The 21671-nt window shown below is 40.7% G+C and overlaps 1 protein-coding gene across 1 annotated transcript; it reads right to left on the minus strand.

The window, feature by feature from the left end:
- Window positions 1–1276: 1276 nt before the first annotated feature.
- On the minus strand, window positions 1277–21153 carry LOC129355763 (protein arginine N-methyltransferase 8-B-like). Its single transcript, XM_055025380.1, is given in 13 exon segments — window positions 1277–1765; window positions 2150–2271; window positions 5057–5162; window positions 5164–5208; window positions 6530–6645; window positions 7564–7648; window positions 7905–8053; window positions 9246–9309; window position 14368; window positions 14536–14625; window positions 14627–14688; window positions 16614–16856; window positions 20771–21153. Coding segments are annotated over 13 exon segments (1236 nt in total). The 5' UTR covers window positions 20840–21153; the 3' UTR covers window positions 1277–1681.
- Window positions 21154–21671: the final 518 nt, after the last annotated feature.

The following is a 21671-nucleotide window of genomic DNA, read 5'->3' on the forward strand; positions in this document are numbered from 1 at the left end:
GTGCAAGACACTGCCAAAGACACAGCAAGGTAAAGCACCGTCAAACCTAAAAGGTTAGTGGAATACTGAGGGAACACAGTGCGGTTAGAAAAGGTCCAAACATTGAACACAGCATGTTTGAAAGAGAAGTGGTTCTGTGCATCAACTGAATAAACAACCATGAAGTCTGGAGGTGGCAGTATCATGGTGTGGGACAGACTGTCAACACATGGATGTGATAAAAGAAGGAATTACAAATAAAATCCTCCAATTGAAACCTACAGAAAAACTAATCAAAGCATTTTCTGCTTGTGTCATTACATCACAACATCTGGTATCTACTTTCTATCAGTGGACTCATTCAATAATGAGGAAAAACATGCATTCAGTACTTATCCCCCACTGTGTGGTTGAGAAATGATGTCAGAAATGGGATAACTTCACAGCTCAAACTAAAAACCACAAAGTTCTACATGTGGCAGAATGTGGGCGTGGTCACAAGCTGCTCACTCAAAGACAGGAACAGGAAATAGAACAACCACATTTTCTGTTTGCTCATCCTTGGCTGCACTTTTCACTCACTGCTATGTTACCCACTAAACTTTCACAAATGTAAACGGTTTCAACTCAGTGAGTCGCTCCAGTGCATAACATGAAAGTCGTACCTAAATTTAAAGACGTGGTTCACTGTGAACCCAAAGCATGGAGGAAAAAAACAAATGTCTGGAAAAAAGATTCTCCCCTTTGGATGTTTTACCCTTATTATTGCTTTTAAAAATTCATTTTGATCATCAAGTTTTTCTTTATTGTTGACAAAAAGAAACTCTGTCAAATTGAAAACTATTAAGAGGGAAAACTTAAATCTAAACATGTTTTTGCTAACTTTGAAATGGTTCAGTGCATTTGGCTTCCCCAGCTTATTGTTTCCAGATAAATTCTAACATGATAATTAATCAACTAAAATAAAGCTTGAAATTTGTATTGTAGTTTGGTTATCAAGCAGTTAAACATTTATATTCATGTTTTTATTTTGAAGGGCGTTTCCTCTCTTCATGTTCAAACGCTCAGATTTATTTTCAATGAGAAACAAAATGAGACACAACAAAACAAAATATGAATAGAATATCTAGAGGAATTTTAGAGCATGGGTTTCAACAATTTAATTGAATTTAGTACTTCAGTATTCATTAGCTTCTGCTAAATACTATGCTGCTGTAGCGCTTTAGCATTAGCAGAACTAGTTAGTGCGTTAGGGTTTGCAGCTCGTTTTTGTCATAATTTTTACGTAAACAATAAAAAATTTTTCTCAAAAAAATCTAATTTTGTTTCTCATGATTGTTTTGTAAAATTAATACAAGAAGGGCAAAACATCCAGGGTGTGAATACTTTTTATACACACTGATTTGTAATGCAGACATCATTATACAGGTGCAGCTCTGCGTCTCACATGAACACAATTTTATCAATAACATTCATCAGCGCTAGAAAATATTACTGACCTGTTTGTTTTACATTCAGAATAATTTTAACAGTCTGCAAAAAATGATTTCATGCTCTCCAAACACAAAGTCTCACTTTTATCATCATCATTATCATCATAGGGCATGATGATGCCTGTCCCGTCCCACTGTGCGTCCGTCTGTCCTCAGGAATCTGCGTCTCCGTCCTCCATGTTGCGCTCTGCAGGACGCCGCTGTCCAATCTAACGCATCTTGTAGTCATGGGAAATTGCTGCCTCACAAAGCTGCCCTTTGAAATCCAGTTCAAAAGTGAAGTCCAAGTCACGCTGTGAGTGAGCAAGGAGAGACAAAAAGGGCAGGTTTTTCAGACCACAACTGATCAAACACACAGCAGAGGGCACAAAGGAATTCAGGACCGAGGCAGAACAATTAGGTTTATCATTCTGACCAAACAGCGGGGCGCCGGGGGTTTGATAAACGGAGCGTTCATGTCAGGCAGCAGGAGAAAGCAAACAGTGTCTGTCTGTTCCTTAAAGGTGGAGACGACACTGAAGGTCAACAGAAGCTGCTGTTTGCTGAAGGAGCCGCAGTGCAGCTGCTTCAGCAAACAACCTGCTGGCTGTGCAAACAGCCTCAGGAGCGGTTTAATAAGGGGTGCATTATAATTATTATACAATATGATCATGAGATCCATTCAACTCAACACTCACTATGTTTTTCTCATTGGGCTTCATTGTGATGCTGCCAGCGATTTCTTCTCCTCTCCTCACGGTTAGATAATCCTCCAGGTAGAAAACGGTTTGCTTCCAGTGTGTGTACGCAGCATCTGGAGCTGCAACACACACAAACACACACACATCTGCAAAATCCATCTAAAAACACAGCTTTCATTTCATCTGCATCAGGTGATCTTTTATTGCGGAGAAAAGGTTTATTGCAGCCAGCGGCACAAACGATATGAAGAGGTGTAAAATAAAGTGATAAACATTAGATAGCATTTTTATGTTACTTAAGTTTTCAATAAAATGTCTGTAGCTGCAGGATAGGGAAACATTTCTCTGTATCACAATCAGAACCATTTAAATTTGGCAACTTACTGTGTTTTTTATTTCATTCAGTGTGTCTGAGTTTGAATCCACTGAGTTTCATTTTGCTGGATTTTATTAACAGACATTAACAAACATTTTCTGCCACTTTAGAAGATTTTTCCATTTTAAGCTCCCAGATGAAAAATCTAATGGTTTTTATGAAATATTTTAAACTAAGCAATAAAATGATAACAAAGAAGCAGGAATCAGATTATTCACCTAATTCTAAATTCATCTATTCAAAATGCAAAACTCTACAGCAGGGGTGTTCAAGTCCAGTCCTGGAGAGCTACCGTCCTGCAACTTTTAGTTGCAGCCTTACTCCAGTAGATCAGGCTCAGCTATGAGCAGGCCTGGTAACGAGTCATTCATTTGATTCAGGTGTGTTGGAGCAGGGATGCATCTGATAGTTGCAGGATGGTAGCTCTCGAGGACTGGACTTGAGCACCCCTGCTCTACAGAGTGCAGCTGCAAAAGCTGCTTTACACACAATAAATACAGAAAATCCTTCATTTGAACCCAGAGATGCATTAATGACATCATGAACCTATACAGGAACAGGAAGTGCTGGGTTGGCCCCGCCCACACACCTGTCCAAATGGAGGATCTGAACAAAGGAGCAACCAAAGGTGAGTTTATGCTGACAAACATGAACAGAAATGTTCCTTCAAATGAACAGAAGATTGAATAATATTTGTACTTGGATGGAAACTGTAACATTAAGTGACCAAAACCAACCCAGGAAACTTTCTCACTTTCAGTAACAAACTTCTGCTTTAAGCTGATTCCTAAAACTGAGCAATTTTAACTGTATCCTTCCTTTACAAGTATTTTTATTTGACTTTTAATCTTCCTGAAAATCATTCTTGCAGAAGTATTTACACCCTTTTTTCACAACCTCTTGCCTTAAAACCAAAACACTTGAGTGGATTGTTGAGGATTTAGTTTGACACAAAGCAGCTCATGATAATGAAGTGGGAGAAAAAGCTGCGTTGGTTTTGTTTAATTAATCCTATGTGTGTTTTTAAATCTCCGATTGTTTTCAGATTCAGTTTCTGGTTTGATGGAGACCAGTGAACCCGGCTGCTGATCGTTGTGGAGGAGTTTAAATCTGGGTTCGGTTCTACAGATGTCTGATCAGTTTCTCTGGACTCTGCTGCCGTCCATCTGCTCAGACAGAGACTCGCTGGAGACGTCCAGCGCTGGATGCTCTCCGCACCAGAAACACACGGCGCGTCACCCGACAGTCACTGAAGACGTCAGGGAGGCTCTGAAGGTCAGAGACTCTGAAATCGAGTTTCTTTCAGTCTTCCTGCTGGCTTCGGCTTCATGGCCTCCGTCTTTCTCAGCTCAGAGGCAGCTGGACAGGCTCAGCTCTGTATTTTTGGGCAGCCCAGTTCTGCTTCTTATGCTAATGCAGCTGATGACACGGCGTTTCCACTGACGGCCGTGAAATGGAGTCTTTGACCTTTGGGTTGTTTTTCTCCTCTGGTGTCATTTGCTTCCAGAGAATCCAGTTTGACTCTCTCTGTGTGTGAACTCAGATCTTTATCTTAAAGTTTCTGGGCTGCTGAGTCTTCAGGTCTGACATTGAGAATCTTGCTTAACAAACATCTTTTACAGAAAATCAATAGAAAGGTAGAGAGAGGGAAAAGAAGAGTCTCTGAGGGTTCAGTTTAGGAAAAGAAGATCTGTGATCATTTCCACAAAAACTGTCAAGAAATGCATCAAAGTTGGAGACCAGCAGCCACTTTTAGCTGAGTTCAGCTAAATAAAACTCATTTAAAATCTTTATTGATACAGAAGATTTAGAGAAAGAAAAACAATGTTTGATAAATATCTTTTATATTTTTAAAGTATCACAAATGTATCTACACTTTTAAAGTTTAGGATAAATGATTGTTTTCTGATATGTTATTTGTGGAAAGTGATTGAAAAGCACAAGATCTAAAGAGATTTTAACTGGTAGTTTCATGTAATTTCATACAAAAATGAAAAACAGCTGAAACCTTAATTTATTATTGAATCTATATTTGAGAACAATTGATTCTTTGTCATTTTTACTTAATGTTGCCTCATGAAAGGTCCAAACCTGCCAAAAGTCAAATCTAATCAAACTGTCTTCTCCACTTCCACCACTAGAGGTCAGCCACACATCAGTTTTGACTAATTAACTCCAACTAAAAATGTTTGGATGTTGATCCTTAACAGCATAAACTTCAATAAAATTGATCTTAGTGATTCTCTGTGAGTAAAGGTATCAATTAGGAGAAAAATGATCTTTTTTCAGCTTCTCCAAACCAGGTCCAGTAAAAACCTGAATCTGCTCCAGTTTGACTAAACTTCTCCTGTCACTTGACCAAATCTGGCCACTTCTTGAATTCTGTTTTCATAACTGATTCTTGGTTTCAGAGAGTAGAATGACTCGTTCACAGTTTCATAAAGCTCCACATCTCTGCAGCTTCCAGTTTAGAAGCTGCAAACGTTGCATGTTTTCCTTCCAGCCGTCCTGCACACGGCGCCCCCTACCTGTGGAGAATCCAGTTTTCTTGTGACACTTGGTGAACTCAATGTTAAAGTAGGTGACCAGAGCATGGATGTAGTCGTTCCTCTGGATTTGTAAGCAGAAGGCCGAGGGTGAATGAGAGGTCATCAGGTTTCACTGTGTAGATGTCCACTTCCTGAAACACCAGGACAGAGATTCTCATGTCAGGGACCTTCAGAAAGACTCTCAGGTGCTAAATCAGGTAGATTCATCTTGGACTTTTTCAGTTTACAACCAAAAATTAAATGCTTTTTTTGGGATTTTATGCAACTGTACACAAACCTGAAAGAAGTGACATGGAATGAAAACTTGGTTTTCAAAACTCTGAAAACTGTCATGTATTAAACCCCATTTAATCAGGTGCGCCAAAATAAAGTCCATTTACGTATGCAGATAATGCTGCCCACTATTAGGCTGCTTTCGCTCTCCCAGGCTTACATTGTAAATATCAATGTTTTTGGTGAAGTAAAAGTGAACAGTTAGAGAACATTATAGAATAGAGAGGCCCACCAGAGACATGGTGGTGGCAGCATCATGCTGTGGGGATGAGAATGGAGTCAAATCCGAGAAGAAAATCTGCTGACGGCTGCAGAAGATTTGAGAAACACACAGCCAGAGATGCAACGGCAGATTTATGTGGTAGAATGGCCTAGTCAAAGTCTGGATTAACATCCAATTAAAAACATCCCAAACTGAAGCAGTCTGATTAAGGTCTTGGTGAGTTCAGACAGAACAATCATGCGACGAGTCGATTGTCATGCAGGAGCAGCAGCACCATTTGACAGTGAGAGGGCGCCGCACGCCAAGGTCAAACGCAGCCTGGCAGGATGTTCATCAGCTGGAAATTTATTAGCTACATTTACTGCAATACAGAAAGGTCTATAAAATAACTGATTCATAGCACAACAGCACTTGTAATGTATTTTGGGATATAAACAGATATTTAAATGTTATATTTCTGGAAAATGCAGCTTTGTTTGTTTTTGCAGCCAAAGTGAAATGAGAAATCCAGGAGTTTCAATAATTCATGTAGTTTATTAATGAACTAAAAAATGCTTCAGAGTTTTATGGAGACATGCTGGGTTATAATCATAAAACAAACTTTATAACAAATAAACGAACACAAGAATCACTTTTCAAAACATTTCAGGATTTTTATACGACAGCAGAAAATAAACAGTGAAAAGCAGTAAAATGTTGCAGCTGCTTCCATCAAATGTTCAAACCGGTCAATCTTTTCAATCACTGTGGAGGAATTTTGATCCACAATTATTTCAATTCAGCATTTTTTTCTTTCTGAAAAGTGATTTGTAGAAGTTGAGAGTGCTAAATGTTTTCGGTGTTGGATGAAGCGCTAATTGAAAACCTCGCTCCGCTAACGGATCAGTAGTGGTGTCACTGCGATACGACCCAACAGGAATCGGCCTTCATGAAGCCTCTTTTATTCCCAGACTAACCTTGACCAGGCAGGAGTTGGTCACCACCTGCTTGGGGTCCACCACGTCCACCAGCGGCTCCTTCATGGCCACGTTTCGGATGCAGGTCATGTCAAAGCCGTACACGTTCTCCCACCCTGGTGAAGATGACGGCATCATGGAGTTATTTCTGCCACACATCAGTTTTGTCTTCAACTTTTATTGCAAACACATGAAGTGGTTTGGATGCTCCAGAAGAGCCCGGCTGCATCTGGGAAACAACGGGAGGCTCTTTGGATGCTCCTCCAAACAGTTTGTGCTGCTTTCCAGAGTGACGCACTGAAAGTCCCGTTTTGTTGGGCAACACTCTGTTATCATGGGTCTGATTAAAGTCAGACTTCGGCCTGTGTCGCAAATCCTTGTTGCCTGAGGTAACATAAATTATTCATACAAGCTCTTTTGGTGACGTGTGAGAAAACAACTCCAAGAAGAGAAAACCTGAGTGCAGAGGAGCGCTGGCGATGATGAACGGGTCAGAGCAGAGGGGATTTCATGATTTACTATATTTGCATTCCTTGCTGTCTACTTATCTGAGAGAGTTTGGAGCAGCATTGATCACTGGAGGCTCCTGGAATACAGAAATCCTTCAAACTCCCTTCTCAGTCAGGACTTTTGGGCGCGTCGCCCCAGGAAAAGAGTTGAGCAGATCAGAGTGCGGCGATCTACATCCAGAATCACGGCGGATTACAGTGAAGAGTCTGAACTTCATGAGCAGACGTGAGACCAGTCAGCTGTTTCTGCTGTTTCTGCTGTTTCTAATAAACTCACCCACAATCCTCCTGGGCGGTTTGGGATGGGATGGAGGGGTTTACTGATCCATGATGTCAGTTTATCGCCCCCAAGGCTTGAGCCCGAGGGAAGCTTCTGCAGGAGAGCCAAACCCAAACTGCTTCTATAAGTGTCCATCCATCATCTGATTGTTTTTAGTCACTCAGAGCCAAAACAGCCAAACGGTTCTCAGGAAACATGAGGAGGGAAAACGTTAGACTGCAGACAAGCCTGAGTGATGCTCTTACAATGTATTTTGAAGTCTTTGTACTGCCTGTCTTCGATGGCCAACACATAGAGGGAGGCTCGGTCCGGAAACATCAGCCCACCAGCCTTCTGTTCGACAGAACACAGGAAAAAATACACTGGAAGGAAAATAACTTCTAAATTATTAATGTACATTTTTACTTATAAAACATTCTCTGTTGGGATCGAGCTAAATCCAATCAAACTGCTTTTCTCCTTTACATGACAATAAATCCATTCTTTCAAAATATAATTATTATTTGAAGGCCGATTGAGATGAATCTGGTCGCTGACAGCAGGACGCATCAAACCAAGATGCATTTTTTACGCAGGCGATCTGGACACCATACAGCCACTTGTCCCTTGCGAAGATGACGGTGTTGAGCATGGATTCATAGAACAGACTGTAGCCCATCCACTCAGATATGATGATGTCCACCTTCTCCACAGGAAGCTCCACCTCCTCCACCTTTCCTTTGAATATGGTGATAACTGAAACACACAGAGGGAGTACAGGGAGCCTGTGGTGTTTGGTAGCAGGTGTTTGGGATGCGAATTAATGGAGAGGACGGGAAAGAGCTCTGATGGAATCTGACCCGGTTGGGGTCGACGGTGGAGGATTGGATGTTTGCTCTTCTGGAAAATAATTGACTTGAGGTGTTTGCTCTGATGTGGTGAGGAGTTACTGTTTCTGTGTTGATACAAGCGACTGGCAGAATGAGGTGAGTCCTGCTCTGATTGCTTCCTGCTCCTCCATACGGCTAACGCTGCTTCTCTAAATGACAGCAGTGAATTTACTATTCATAGGTGGACAGATAAGACATTTGCTGACAGGAGTGATTCAGCTGGTGTGTTGCTTTGCAGGAAATGAGCTCATTTCCTGCTTTGCAGGAAATGAGCTTTTTTTTTTTTCTTTGCAGGACTTCAGGAATGAAAGAGCATGAATTTGTGACATTTGGAAGGTTTTCTGAGCAAACTAACATGGAGGTCTTTGATCTTATTCATGAATCACTTTTACTTGAGCGCATACTTTCTATTCTCCTGCATCACGTTTCTATGATTTCCTTCCCTCTTTTCCTTTAACTCATTATCTTAAGGAAGCTTTTAGTGCTGGACTCACTTCTGCTAATGCGCTAATAGCAGAGCTACATTTTTGTTGCGCACTTTAGCATTCTGGTTAACAGTAGTTAGCATTGACAGCTTTACATAAACTGAGATAAATCTAAAACTCTGAGTTGAATAAAGTGACGTCTGTAAAGAAGTTTTGTTTATCAATGGTTGTGAATATAAAAGGAAACTTTTATATCCATGCTCACATTTGGAGCGTTTACACAGCAGTTCTGTTTCCTTTCCTCACGTTTTCCACCTGTGACCCAGAAAATGACATTTATTCTGAACCCAGAATGCATTGCTGTAGCTCTACAGTAAATAGTTTCAAATCTATTGATGTTCTGTGTTTTCTGACCAATTAGGCAAAATTAGCAAAACCCAACAAACGTAACACAGTTAGGTGCAAACTTCTGCCAAAGTTCAACGGACACGCCTCCATTTTGGAAATATTATGACATCACAAACTCTCACCATTTCCAGATGTAATTTTTTGGTTATTAAGGGTTTAAATTCAGGAAAATGAGGAATTTTCTACAACACAGAAACGGTTCAGAGCCTGTGAGGAAACGCTTACCGCTGTCCAGCTGGTTGGACTTGATGATCCGCTCTGAGTATTCTGATATACTGGAACATTCAATCTGGTAGAAACAGAAAATGAAATGTTTGAAGCCCACAGAACATTTTTGTACCAACTGACGGTGACATTGCTATCTTATTATAAAATGGCACTATGTGCCTGGAAAACATATAATAATGCTTGAAAGTCTTATGGGAGCATTTTGGGTTAAACCAGCTGAGCTTTTAAACTCGGATTCTTTAAAAGTGTCTTTACTTCTTTGTGAAAGTTTACTTTTTGTTTTTTTAGAACTCTCATCACCGTGATCCTGGTGAGTTCCTGTCTGCATTTTGGTCCCATTCAAAAACCCATCATGACGTGTTTACTGTGTGTGTGGGCTTTTGATGGAACGATTGTTGGTTTGCATAAAATGAATAAAACTGAGCTCAATTAGAGAGGAGTTGGTCTCCTGGAAGGAGATAATTTCCTGCTGAATCTTATCTTTATGTAAAATAGGGAACTACTGCAGTCTACTGAGCCGAAGGAAAAAAGTCATCAACCATCCAACCATCTACAAATATTTAAAAACCCATTCAGAGGATTTCCATCCTTCCTTCGTTTCTTTCTTTTGCTGTCTTGCTAAAGTTAACTTTACCTTTTAAAACATGCAGAGCCTGACAGCAGCAGGTAAGGGATTATTTCTGACATTGTGCACTGCGGCTGATTTAGCTTAGCAGGAAATGCCCTGCAGTCAAGCTGAAAATAGAGGAGTGGTAAAACACTACAGAGGGAGAAACGTTTAACGGGGGAGAAGTTTCTGTCACAGTGACTGTGGTGCTGCAAAGGCTTGTTAAGGAAAGTTAAGATCAGAGCGACTGCAACCAGCCACTGCTTAATATCGAGCATTTTCTCTTCTCCATGTTCATTTTATTCATTCTGACCGCAATGATTTTGTTCTTTTTATGTTTCTTGAACTGAATATTGTTTGTATCCTAATTGTTCAGCGGTTTTGATTTCTTTATTGGTGAACATTTGCTTGACTTATAGTTTCATCATATTTTATTAATATTTGTATTTATTTTCATCCTGCAAATCCTTCACCTGAATGCGATATAAAGAGGTGTCATCATAATGTGTGGTGCCATTTATAAAGTTATACAGCCAAAAAGTAACAGAAATAATTTGGATTATTTACATAAAAAAAGAAATGGAGGTTAATTTTTCAAATAATTACACTTCATTTATAAATGTAACTGTTTCTACCTAAATATTTAGTTCATAGAATAAATATTTAGCTCTAAGCAAAAATATTTATCTTAGAGATTAAAAATTGGAATATCAAAATAAAAGTTTCCTTTCTGTATCCGCCTGCTGGGATCACCTGATGATGTTGAGTCTGTAGATTCAGATCCATTAAAAAATCTGTGCTGCTTTGTTTTAAGTGTAAATGTTGTACAAGATAAAATGAAAAGAAATAATCTTGATGAGGCGAATGAGCAAAGCCAGCAGGGTTTGTAATATCCAGCTTTTATTTTGATGGCCCACTTCCTGTTACTGGCAAGTGAATTTGCATATTACCTAAATATGTAGCTTTCTACTTAGATATATAGTTTTAAGGTTTGTTTTTATCTTGCTAACTATATTTAGCTTGGAGGTTAATGTTTAGTTTGTAAACTGAATATTTAGCTTGAAACATTCATAAGTGAATAACCGACATGGTGAAAATGTTACTCAGGAGGGCAGGAGGAATCTTCTGACAAATTATTTAAGTTTGTCTGTGTTTCTAAACACTCAAAAGTGTGTAAAAATGAGAGTGTAACCTAAAAGTGCTGGTAAAATGATATTAAACATATTTTTCAGATTAGTTTTCATCATCTGCTCTATTTACATTAGGGCTTTTTATCAGTGAAATATATGATGACCAAATATTTCTGGTCACATTGACCCAAAAGATTCTGAAGTGAACCATAAAAGTTGTGGTCCATAAAATGAAGAAGTCAAGTTGGGACTCAATGAAAGGCGCTGGGCTGCACAGCTCATGGAGGCCTGAGGTCTGACGCTTCACATCCAACAAACTGATAATCAGCCCATCCTGGGCTGGTTATGATTTTATTCTGGATCTCGGGCCTCTGTTGTTACCAGACATAATCAGTTTTCCTCTGAGCGAGCGAGCGGACATCAGGACGGCGTTCCTGAAGCAGCGCTGCTGGACCCTCAGGTGGCAATTAGCCAAGGACAGTTCAGAAAACTTCTGGTGCTAAATGAACTACAGCTGCATTAATAATCAGGAACGCATGTGGCGTGCTCCAGGTGTGTGTGTGTGTGTGTGTGTGTGTGTGTGTGTGTGTGTGTGTGTGTGTGTGTGTGTGTGTGTGTGTGTGTGTGTGTGTGTGTGTGTGTGTTTCTGTGATAAACCTGAGAATGCCAGAAACCTTCTGACTAATTCCTCGTTTCTCTCTGATTCAGTGCAGCGGCGTCATCCACCATGAATCCATTAGGATCACACTTTGTTGGGGAAAACTGAGGCGTTGTTTCTTTTCACACATCCACTGAGTGCCATGAAGAGTCACCGTCACTGCGGTCGGTCCTGGAGGCTCCTCTGCAGGCCTCAGCATGTTTCTAATTCTGCCTGCGCTGCTGACCTTTGACTCGACTGAATAAAGTTAATCAAGGTGAACTTTGTGTGTTTCAGCATAAACAACAATTAGTTTCTGTGTAATTGCTCAATGTAATACTTTAAAGTTTCCTTTTGTTCCAAATCCTTGTTTTTCCCAGAGACTTAAAGAGAAAAGACAAAACCTGACAAATCCAGGAATTACATCAGTATGTATGGATTCATCTGTTTTGAACATGACTTTGAATTATTTGTGGAAAATTCAGATTTCATTTCATAGAGCATGTCTTGAAGCATATCTTCTGCTAGTGTGCTAATAGCAGAGCTATACTTTGTTTAGTACTTTAACATTTTTGCTAATTTTACACTAATTTTCTTGGCTGCTTTATGAAGTTTCAGGTGAATACAATTTGACGTCTGTTTTGATGTTTTTGTCATTGACCGTTAAAAAGTCTTTAATTACATGTTTAAATTCATGCTCTTATTTTGAAATCTGTTTATGCAGCGGTTCTGTCAGTGTCAATAACTGGTTGATGAAAACAGATTTGTTGGTTATCAAGAAAGAACGAGAATTAATTAGGTTTTTTGGAAATGCAACACATTAAAAAACTTTTATTCCTGAGATTTTATAGCGACTCGACGGGCAGAGGCCTTTTTAAAATGTTACAACTGTACTTCTGTCCCTCTGCGCCCAGAGCTGAACTGAGTGATTCACGGAACCGATGCAGTTAAAACATGTCAACATCATTACAGATCCAATTCATCAACATGCAGACATGGAAGCTGAACTCATCTCTGAAGTCTGAACTTTCTAGGTGTAGATAAAACCCAGAAACATGGAGGCGGAGCAGCACAGATGTGAAAAGCATCAAAGTGCATCAACTGGGGGCGAAAGACAAGGACAGAGAGACGGAGAGATGAGAAAGCCAAAGAGACAGCTGGATGAGAGGCAAATAAAATAACAGGCTGGAGGTAAAGTCACACAAACGGCAGAATGTCAACCAGCAGCTCAGAAAAACTCGACTTAATCACATCTTCCCTGAAGCTTGTGGAGAGAAGTGGAGTCAAAAATAAGCTCCACATGATCATCTCCAGCCAGGGGAGAGCATGCTGCGTTTATTCTCAGACATGCCGGGGGTCCAAATTACTTCTGCTCCAGAACAGAACAGAACAGCAGAGCGGATCACAACCTGCTGCCGTCTGCACACTTATCATCTGCAGATCAGACGAATGTTTCAACAAAGTGTGACACAGCAGGTTCAACTCAAAACAGCTGGAATTAAAAAGGGGAAAAGCCCAAAATTATTTTCATCATTTTATGTTCTTTCATGCAAATGATTTGGAAACTCTTCAACTTCTTCCTCAAATCAAATTATGAACTAAATCACTTTTTCCTTTTATAGAAAGAAATAAAATAGAAAATATTTTTTCTTGCAAAACTCAGTAAACACCTGTTTACTGTATAAACAGGTGAAAAGTGATTAAAGACCAAAGATTCAACTTCCTGCCTCAGAATGAGCAGGTTAGATGTTTCCTGGTTCAGGAATCGGGTCGACTGATCGGATCGATCATCCTGGTCTGGAATCAAAACAACAAAGGAAACAACAAACCGATACGTCACGACTCTCATCCCATCATGACGCCGGCAACGCCGTGCTTCAGTCTACTCTGGCTTCAGTTCAGAGATCCATAAACTCCATGAAATGTCGTTCATTTCTTTTCTTCTCTGATCTTTAGGAAACTGTAACTTCTGAACATGTTGGTTCAGACTCTGCAGCGTAACTTTACATCGGCCTCTTGTCATTGATCACTGGCTGAGTCTTTACCGTTTTAGGCCGACTGATTCATCAGAAAGTTGTTTTCTGTTTCCTTCCTCATCTGTTTGGTTCTGGTTTCATGTTATGAACAAGTATAACTCCAAGCATTTCAATACTGGGAAATCTGAATGATTAAAATCCAATACTTGGTACTGATAGGATGTTCAAAAAAAGTTGAGTGGAAGGAAGAAATGTGTGATTAAGATTTAAAAGGTGCAGCATTGAAAACCACAGCCTGTAGAGGATTATCTAGCCAAGTTCACTTCACAAGAATCTGGACTGTCAAACATCGAGATCCTGGATGCTTACGGATCACACACCTGGGCTGAACAGAACCAGAACTTTCTTGTCTGATGAAAATCAAAACGATGATGAGATAACCTGGACTTCCAGAGCCTGAGCAGAACCGCAGGCAGATCACCTCCGTGCCACGCCTCATTGATATAGAAATTCATGCAAAAGGACCACATTCAGAAACCTAACAATTGTTTAAAATATCATTTTTATTGATTTCATGAAATACTATAATTTTCTGAAATGTAAAGTTTTATTTAGATTTATTTATTTTTATTTATAGTCACAAAATAAAACAAGCAAAGACTGGAAATCCTTTTTGTTTAAATAATCTATGAGCTTCAATATCGTGGATTTGACTGTATAGCGCCTCCTGCTGGATCATTGAAGGAATGACCAAACTGATTGGCCTCACGCTGTTATTTTGGCCACGCCCCCTTTATCATCTGACTGCTGGGTTCTGATTTTCTTTCACTGCTATAACCACTCCCACATCATTTTCCATGTTGACATAATTGTTTTCATGAAAAGGTTCTGTGAAGTTGGCCGTTAATCTGAACAGAACTGGAAACTCGCCTCTTACCCCGTAGACGTGTTTGGCTCGGCCTTGGCGGCGAACATGGACAGGATGCCCGTCCCGCTCCCCACATCCAGAACCACTTTGTCCTTGAAGATGCTTGTTGTGATACATGGAGTTCCTGTAGGTGAGCGTCCTCACCTCATCCTTCAGCATTTCCTGAAATGAACCGAACTGTCAGAATCAGGAATGTTTCCAAACCTTCGAGAGTGAAAGCTTGGCTCTGATTGGCTGTTTGGAGCCTGGCTTTGCTGCCATATCTACAGTGGAGCAGTGAGGAATAATTTGCAGCTTTCAGCTAATCCCCTGTTTCCTCTCAGCTGTGTGCTTCATTCAAATCCATATTTAATGTCTAGATGCGTTGTGAGCCAGCAGGTTCAGCCTTTGTGTTTCAAACAGTATCAATGTGAGGAGACTATGCAAAAGTGACAAAAATATGGCCGACCTACATTCCTGAAATATAAAAAATTCATCTCACAGGTCACAATGGGAACATATTTTAATTTTTACTCCTTTCACAACTTCCAGGTTTTAATCTGAGGAAACAATATGAGCTGAAAGAAGAAGATATGTGATTATAATGAATAAAGTTTAGCTACTTTATCTATTTTAGAAATAATTTTGATATTTTTCTTCAAAAGTCTAAGTTTGTATGGATCTCAGCTCAGACTGTCTGAGATGCTGCCGCTCTCAGGAAGAGCTTGTTAGAGGAAAGGTTAATTTTGTGGCCTTTTGAAGAGGCTGAGCTATCATAACCTCAGCCATCTCTAAAACCCTCCATGACATAAAGGTCTGAGTTAAAAGCTTGTGAACATTAAAGAGGAGGAGCAGCAGCCGTCTGGAGATGGCCTTAAGAAAAAAATTACACAGTTATGGATTTATGTAACTCTGCATGTAACTACTCCTAAATAAGGAATGAAATGGTTGTCTCTGCAGAAGCATTATGTATTATTGAGCATGCAAAACAGGTTTAAAGTATTTTTGTTTGCATTTCTTGATTTCAGATTTGATTTCTGTATCTTTGTAATAAAACATTTGAAAGCTTCAATGTGCAGCTGCTGCAGTTCTGAAGCAGATAAACAGAAACTGGACTAGAATAAAGCAAACAAACTTTGGTTCAATAATATTTTAAGGCATTGAAGAGGAAAGTGACACTAAAACTAAAATGACGCAAAACTTTTGCTCTCACTGTATTTTTGAAGTTTAAATGTAAAAACTGAAGTTTGCACTTCCTTCCGATTCACAGTCCATACACAAAGCCACAGCTGTTACTAAAATAACTGGAGTTGAAAAGATTTGTCTGCAGAGAAACTAAATACGATGCATGAATTTCTGCAAACTGTTGGTTTCTGATAGCTCTGTTTGTATCAGAAATATTCCATGCACAATAATGGCAGGTTGTTATTTGGATGCAAAAGTAAAAACAGAGAGGAAGAGTGATCTGAAAAGTGCGTTGTGTTGCATATATTATGGAAAAACTACAGAGTTTAATAAAAAAGCCATCAAATATTTCCTTATTTGATATTACATTAGGAATTAGTGAAGTGAAGTTTATTCTGAACACATATTTAAATTTCCTTTATTGCCTTTTTCCTGCAATAATAAAAAAATGATTTAGGAGCCGAATCATTCTGCACTCTTCCATAACACCATTAAAACCCGTCAGATTTGTTGGTTTGAAACGCGGCTCTGATGCATCTGTGGGCTGCAGCCAGAACCACTGATGCAGAAACTGCTGCAGCTGCTGCGTCTGCTGGACTGGATGGTCGTGATTGAGAGCTGAGGTGCTGCATCTGCTTCGTGGATAAAGCTGCTAGCGCCTTAAATGTGTCCAAAACTTCAACCGATTTGTGAACTGAATTCCCTTTTCTACGTATTTCCAGTGTGAAGATCCCCTGATCTCTGTTCCAGCTTCTACAGGCCAAGGGAGAGTCCTCACAGATCTTCTGTTTTTGCCTTTTTGTCAAATTTAAAGGCAAAAAGATCAAACAAATTTCAGGAATAACCCAAGTTGATGCAAAAATGTGTGAAACTGTTCAGTCCCTAGACGAATCCTGAATTAACTGTGATTAACCACGTTTTACCTCGTGAATCCCAAAGTGGGCGTAAGAGTCAAAGTAGTAGTCCCTTGATGTCATCTCGTCTGGGTTGAGGAACTTGGCCATCTTGCCCCGGCCGGGGCAGCTGGGCAGGCCGGGGGCGTGGGGGGTGCGAGGGGGGAGAGCCGGCCGAGACGCGGGCTGGACAGAAGGCACGGGCTTGGGCAGCGAGGTCGGCTGCGCTGACTGAGACGGAATGATGCGGACGGGTCGCGGCTGAGACTGAGGCTGTTTAAAAAAAAACAAGACAAACGTTTCTTCAAGATGGAGAACAAGTTTTCCTTTCCTTTGACTGTGAGCAAACAGAAACAGCTTTCTTGAAGTGAGCCAGTCTGCAGCAGCAGCAGCAGGCAGAAGGTTCTGCAGCCGTGATGCTCAGACTGTCACCTCTAAGCCGCACAGGAGGAGCTGCTTTCAGGACAAATCTGGACAAACAGAGACAACCCATCCCAGAAAAACCCTGAAAGCTCCTCTGCTGTTTGTTCTCTTTCCAACTTCCAGGCGTCTAAAAATACATGAAACAAAACAAATTTGGCAAGATGGAGTTTACATGACTAACATGGAGGCTTCAGCCTCTCAGCACAGGAACTTCTGTCTCCTTTTTAAAGGAAGGAAAACATTTTCCATCTAATTCCTCTGATCTTTGCAGTTGTTCCATTGAAAGATGTAGAATTTTCTGAGCCGTTCTTCCAGCAGAATAAAAATGGAAAACTATGAAGATGGAATTTAAATGATCTCAGTAAATAGTATTTATTCATAATTAATAATTCTGGTGTGAGAATACCATTATTCTCATTATTCTCATACCAGAATAATGAGAGTTTTCAGAGAAATCTTCAGTATTTTCCAAATGTTGAACTTTCTGCCTTATTGGTAGAATCACCTCTGAACTCTCAGTTGGGTTTTTGGTTTTCTTATTTCTGGTCAATTTGCTCTAATTTTTCTCCATTCCTCCTCACAGAACCGGCCTATTTGGGTCAGACTTGTTGGCTCCGCCTATAAACTGTCTCTGGTCCTGAGCTCAGGTCGTCATGCTGGCCTCTACAGACATGGACTTTATTGTCCAGAATCCATTTTGGCTCCATGGTGATTCCAGCCTCATTTCTGTCCAATCTTTACATGCCTGGATGAAGTTTTTTCACAGAATGTTCGTCTTCATGATGCCATCTATTTGAAGTGCACCGGTCCCTCCAGCAGCAAAATGTCCAGTGTTTTTTGCCCCCAAATATCTGATCTGCTCCACTTCCACATGTGGAACTAAATTGTGTCCGATAGTTTTCACGGTCTGCAGTCTGGAGCATCATGTTGCATTTTATCCGACTATTCCATCATAATTCTGCTGACTGTCTGCTGACTGTCTGCTGACCGTCTACTGACCGTCTGCTGACCGTCTGCTGACCGTCTGCTGACCGTCTACTGACCGTCTGCTAGCCGTCTGCTGGCCGTGTCGTCACTCTCAGCCACTTTACAATCCATCTAGAGACGGCGGCCATTTTTACTGCAGTAAACAGTAAAATGGCCGGTAAAATAGTTTTGGGGTTGTTAATCAGTCACAGAAGTGTGATTGTGATTGCATCATTCATTAGTATGAATGACCATTAAAAAAATAACCTGATTGCAACAAAATCAGAGTTGAGCATCAGGACCGGCTGTGTGAACGCAGCCTTACAGCAGCGTCCAGCAGCGTCCAGCAGCGTCCAGCAGTGTCCAGCAGCGTCCAGCAGCGTCCAGCAGCGTCCAGCAGTCACTCTGCTCCCTCCCACCTCGGGAATCAGATCCACAGCAACAGGCATGTTTTAATCGAGGAAATCATAAATCAAATGTGTGAAAGCTGTAGATGTGGACAGATATTTTAGAACGAAAACTGGTCTGAAAGGTTAGAGGTTTGAGTTGAAGTGAAGGGTGAACAGCTGCTCTTCTTTTCTCTGTTCATCAGGACAAATCCTGGGATTAGATCTGGATTCAGATTTTCATACGAGTCCTGGTTGATGCAAAGTGATCAATCTATTTAAATCAACCAATAGGATGTTGGATCATAGAGAGGCCATGTTGTTTTCAGATTAAACTCTGACATCCAAGTAAAACAAAAGGATTATAACCAGAATAACCAGAGAAGAGTCAGCATTCATTAAATGAATTCTGCTGAGTCAGAGGATCTAATGAGTCTGGTAGTTTAGAGGCTCCATGGTGCGATCCGTTGAGCGGATACGTTGAGCGGATCCGTTGAGCGGATCCGTTGAGCGGATACGTTGAGCGGATCCGTTGAGCGGATACGTTGAGCGGATCCGTTGAGCAGAGCCGGAGGAGAGCAGCTGTAGAAACAGCCAGAGGAAGGTGGAACAATCTGCCTTTGACCCTCAGAAGAGATAAAAACACATTTATGCTTCTATTTCTGACTGAGTGCTGCAGAGAGGTGAGGCTTGTCATCTGAGAAGGGCAGTTCTGTCCTTCGTCTCTCACACAACACAGAATCTCATCCGCCTGTTAAAGTCGCTCTCATTTAAAACTACAGACATTCTGACGTGATAAATGATGATGATCTGCGGATCAGAAAGGAAATCAGTGTAACTTTAGACTGAGTTTCTTCAGATGGGATTCCAGTCAGTTTTCTGCATAAAGCACAGAGGTGATCAGATCGCTTCATGTTTTCCTCATTTTGTCGCCTTCAAACCAAAAAGCTCAAAATGTTTTGCTGAAATTTAACAACACAAACTATCAGGAGGAGAAAATCTGAAAGAAAATATTAGTTTATTTTTTCCCATTCTTCTCTCTAAAAGGAGAGAGCTAAACAGCCTTTCAGATTGACTGGACTTTGACTAGGCCTTTTTTAACACATATAGATCTACAGCATCTCTTAACATTGTTTCTATTTTTAGATGTTTGAACAAATGTCTGTGAGATTTTCCAGATGTTAAGCTGTTTGTCTGTAAGAAGTGAATCGTTTTCCTTCCACTGAATGATTTGCAGTCACAGGGTTTGTCTACCTGTGGTTCTGGAGATGCTAGCGGCTCTTTGAACTTTCCACAATGGCCTTTCATAACTGAGATTATTAAAAATATGTTCTTTCAATCTTTCAATATAATCTGATTAACATGCAGGTTTTGCACTTTGTAAAACAAAACTCTTTTTTCCCCACAATTTTCCAAGACACATAAAATGTATCCACCCTTTAAGACATTTGCAAATGTCTTATGTTTTTATGATTTATATTAAAATCTTAGAGACAGCATGTTGTATCTTTAAAAGGTAACAATGAACTTCCTTTATGAATTATTTATTAAAAATGAAAAGCTGCTTTTGTGACATGTTTTTCTTTTTGGTCCAAAGGTAAAACAGCTCTTTGAACTATAAAAGTTGCAGACCCTGTAAATGTCTATTATTATTATTATTATTATTATTATTATTATTATTATTATTATTATTATTATTAATATTATTATTATCATCATCATCATCATCATCATCATCATCATTATTATATCATCATCATCATCATCATCATCATCATCATCATCATCATTATTATTATTATTATTATTGCCGTTTGGTTCTCTGATCCCAGAGGAGCAGAAAACATTCCTACAGAAAGTATCTTTAATCTGTGAAACTGAACTTTTAGTGATGAAAAAGCAGCACGAGGCTGTAACCTCTGACCTCTCAGTGCTGCTGAAGGTCACAGCATGTTACCAAACTCATTCAAGAGGAGGAGAAATTCTGTCTTTAAAACCATGTCAGTCAAACTGCTTCCTCTCTGCTGCTCCACCGCAGAGTACCGCAACATCCTGGACACGCAAATCCCAGCCGGACGGTTCTGTTGAATGTTCCTGAAAGTCCTGAGCTGCTCAGACCTTCGCGATGTTTTAATGCACGATGATACTGATGTTTAGCAGGCTGGTTGCAACTGATCTGTTTCATTTCCACTGCAACGCATCTTCATTTTGATGCGATATAATCATTTCATTAATGTCTGAAGCTCCGCAGGACGCCTGGACAGACAGACAGACAGACAGACATGCAGACAGACCCCCGGATCCCCGGACAGTCAGTCGGTGCTGCAGCATCCACGGCTCTTCACGCCTTTAACTCCCTGCTGTGATTTTTACACACCGAGTTCAAATCAAATTCCTTTTTTTTACACTTACCTCTCCGCTCTCAGACTCCGCCATTTTTCTCCTGAGGAGCATGCAGCGAGACGAGTGTCTAATTCCCATAAGAGCCGCGAAAATCTGCACTTCAAAGTAGAAAAAAAACCTTCAGCTTGCAACTCAGAGCTTAGTTTCTCACAGGGAGACACTTCCCAGCGATGTTCCAAACTGCAAACATCTCAACATTTCTAACATGATGAAAAAGACAAACAGGAAAGTCAGTGAAGTCCCAAAGAGCGCAAAGCTGACACCGGTTCTGCAAAGTGCGGCGGATTCCATGGCGCAAAAGTTGGCTGAGGAAGGAGCGTCTTGGCGGAGCGGCAGCATCTTGTCCCATGGCCGGAAGAGGAGGAGAGGAAGAGGAGGAGAGGAAGAGAGGAAGAGGACGAGAGGAAGAGGACGAGAGGAAGAGGAAGAGGAGGAGAGGAAGAGGAGAGCAGAAAGCAGCGGATCCGCTCCGAGCCGATGGTTTATCCTCGGTTTAAATGATTCCTCCACCGCAACATTGTTTCTAAAAATAGTCTCAGCTCTGCTGAGAGAGAGAGACACACACACCCACATACCCACACACCCACACACACACTCTGGGTTCCGAAATTAGCGGGAGAGTCTCTGATTAGCTCCCGTCACAGTTCATGTCGTTTCTAATGAATCGGAACCGAACCGGATGTCTGATCAGCTGATCGGCGTTCCGACGGAGCAGAGAGCTGAAAGCCTGACTGCAGAAAGTTCCACTGAGACTGGGACACACACACACACACACACACACACACACACACACACACACAACACACACACACACACACACACACAACACACACACACACACACACACACAAAGTGTGGCGTACATTTCTAATCAGCCACCAGGTTCTTCCATCAGAACAATCTTTCAGTA

This window comes from Poeciliopsis prolifica, unplaced genomic scaffold (genome assembly GCF_027474105.1).
Source record: "Poeciliopsis prolifica strain line A6 unplaced genomic scaffold, Auburn_PproV2 SCAFFOLD145, whole genome shotgun sequence".
NCBI classification, from domain to species: Eukaryota; Metazoa; Chordata; class Actinopteri; order Cyprinodontiformes; family Poeciliidae; genus Poeciliopsis; species Poeciliopsis prolifica.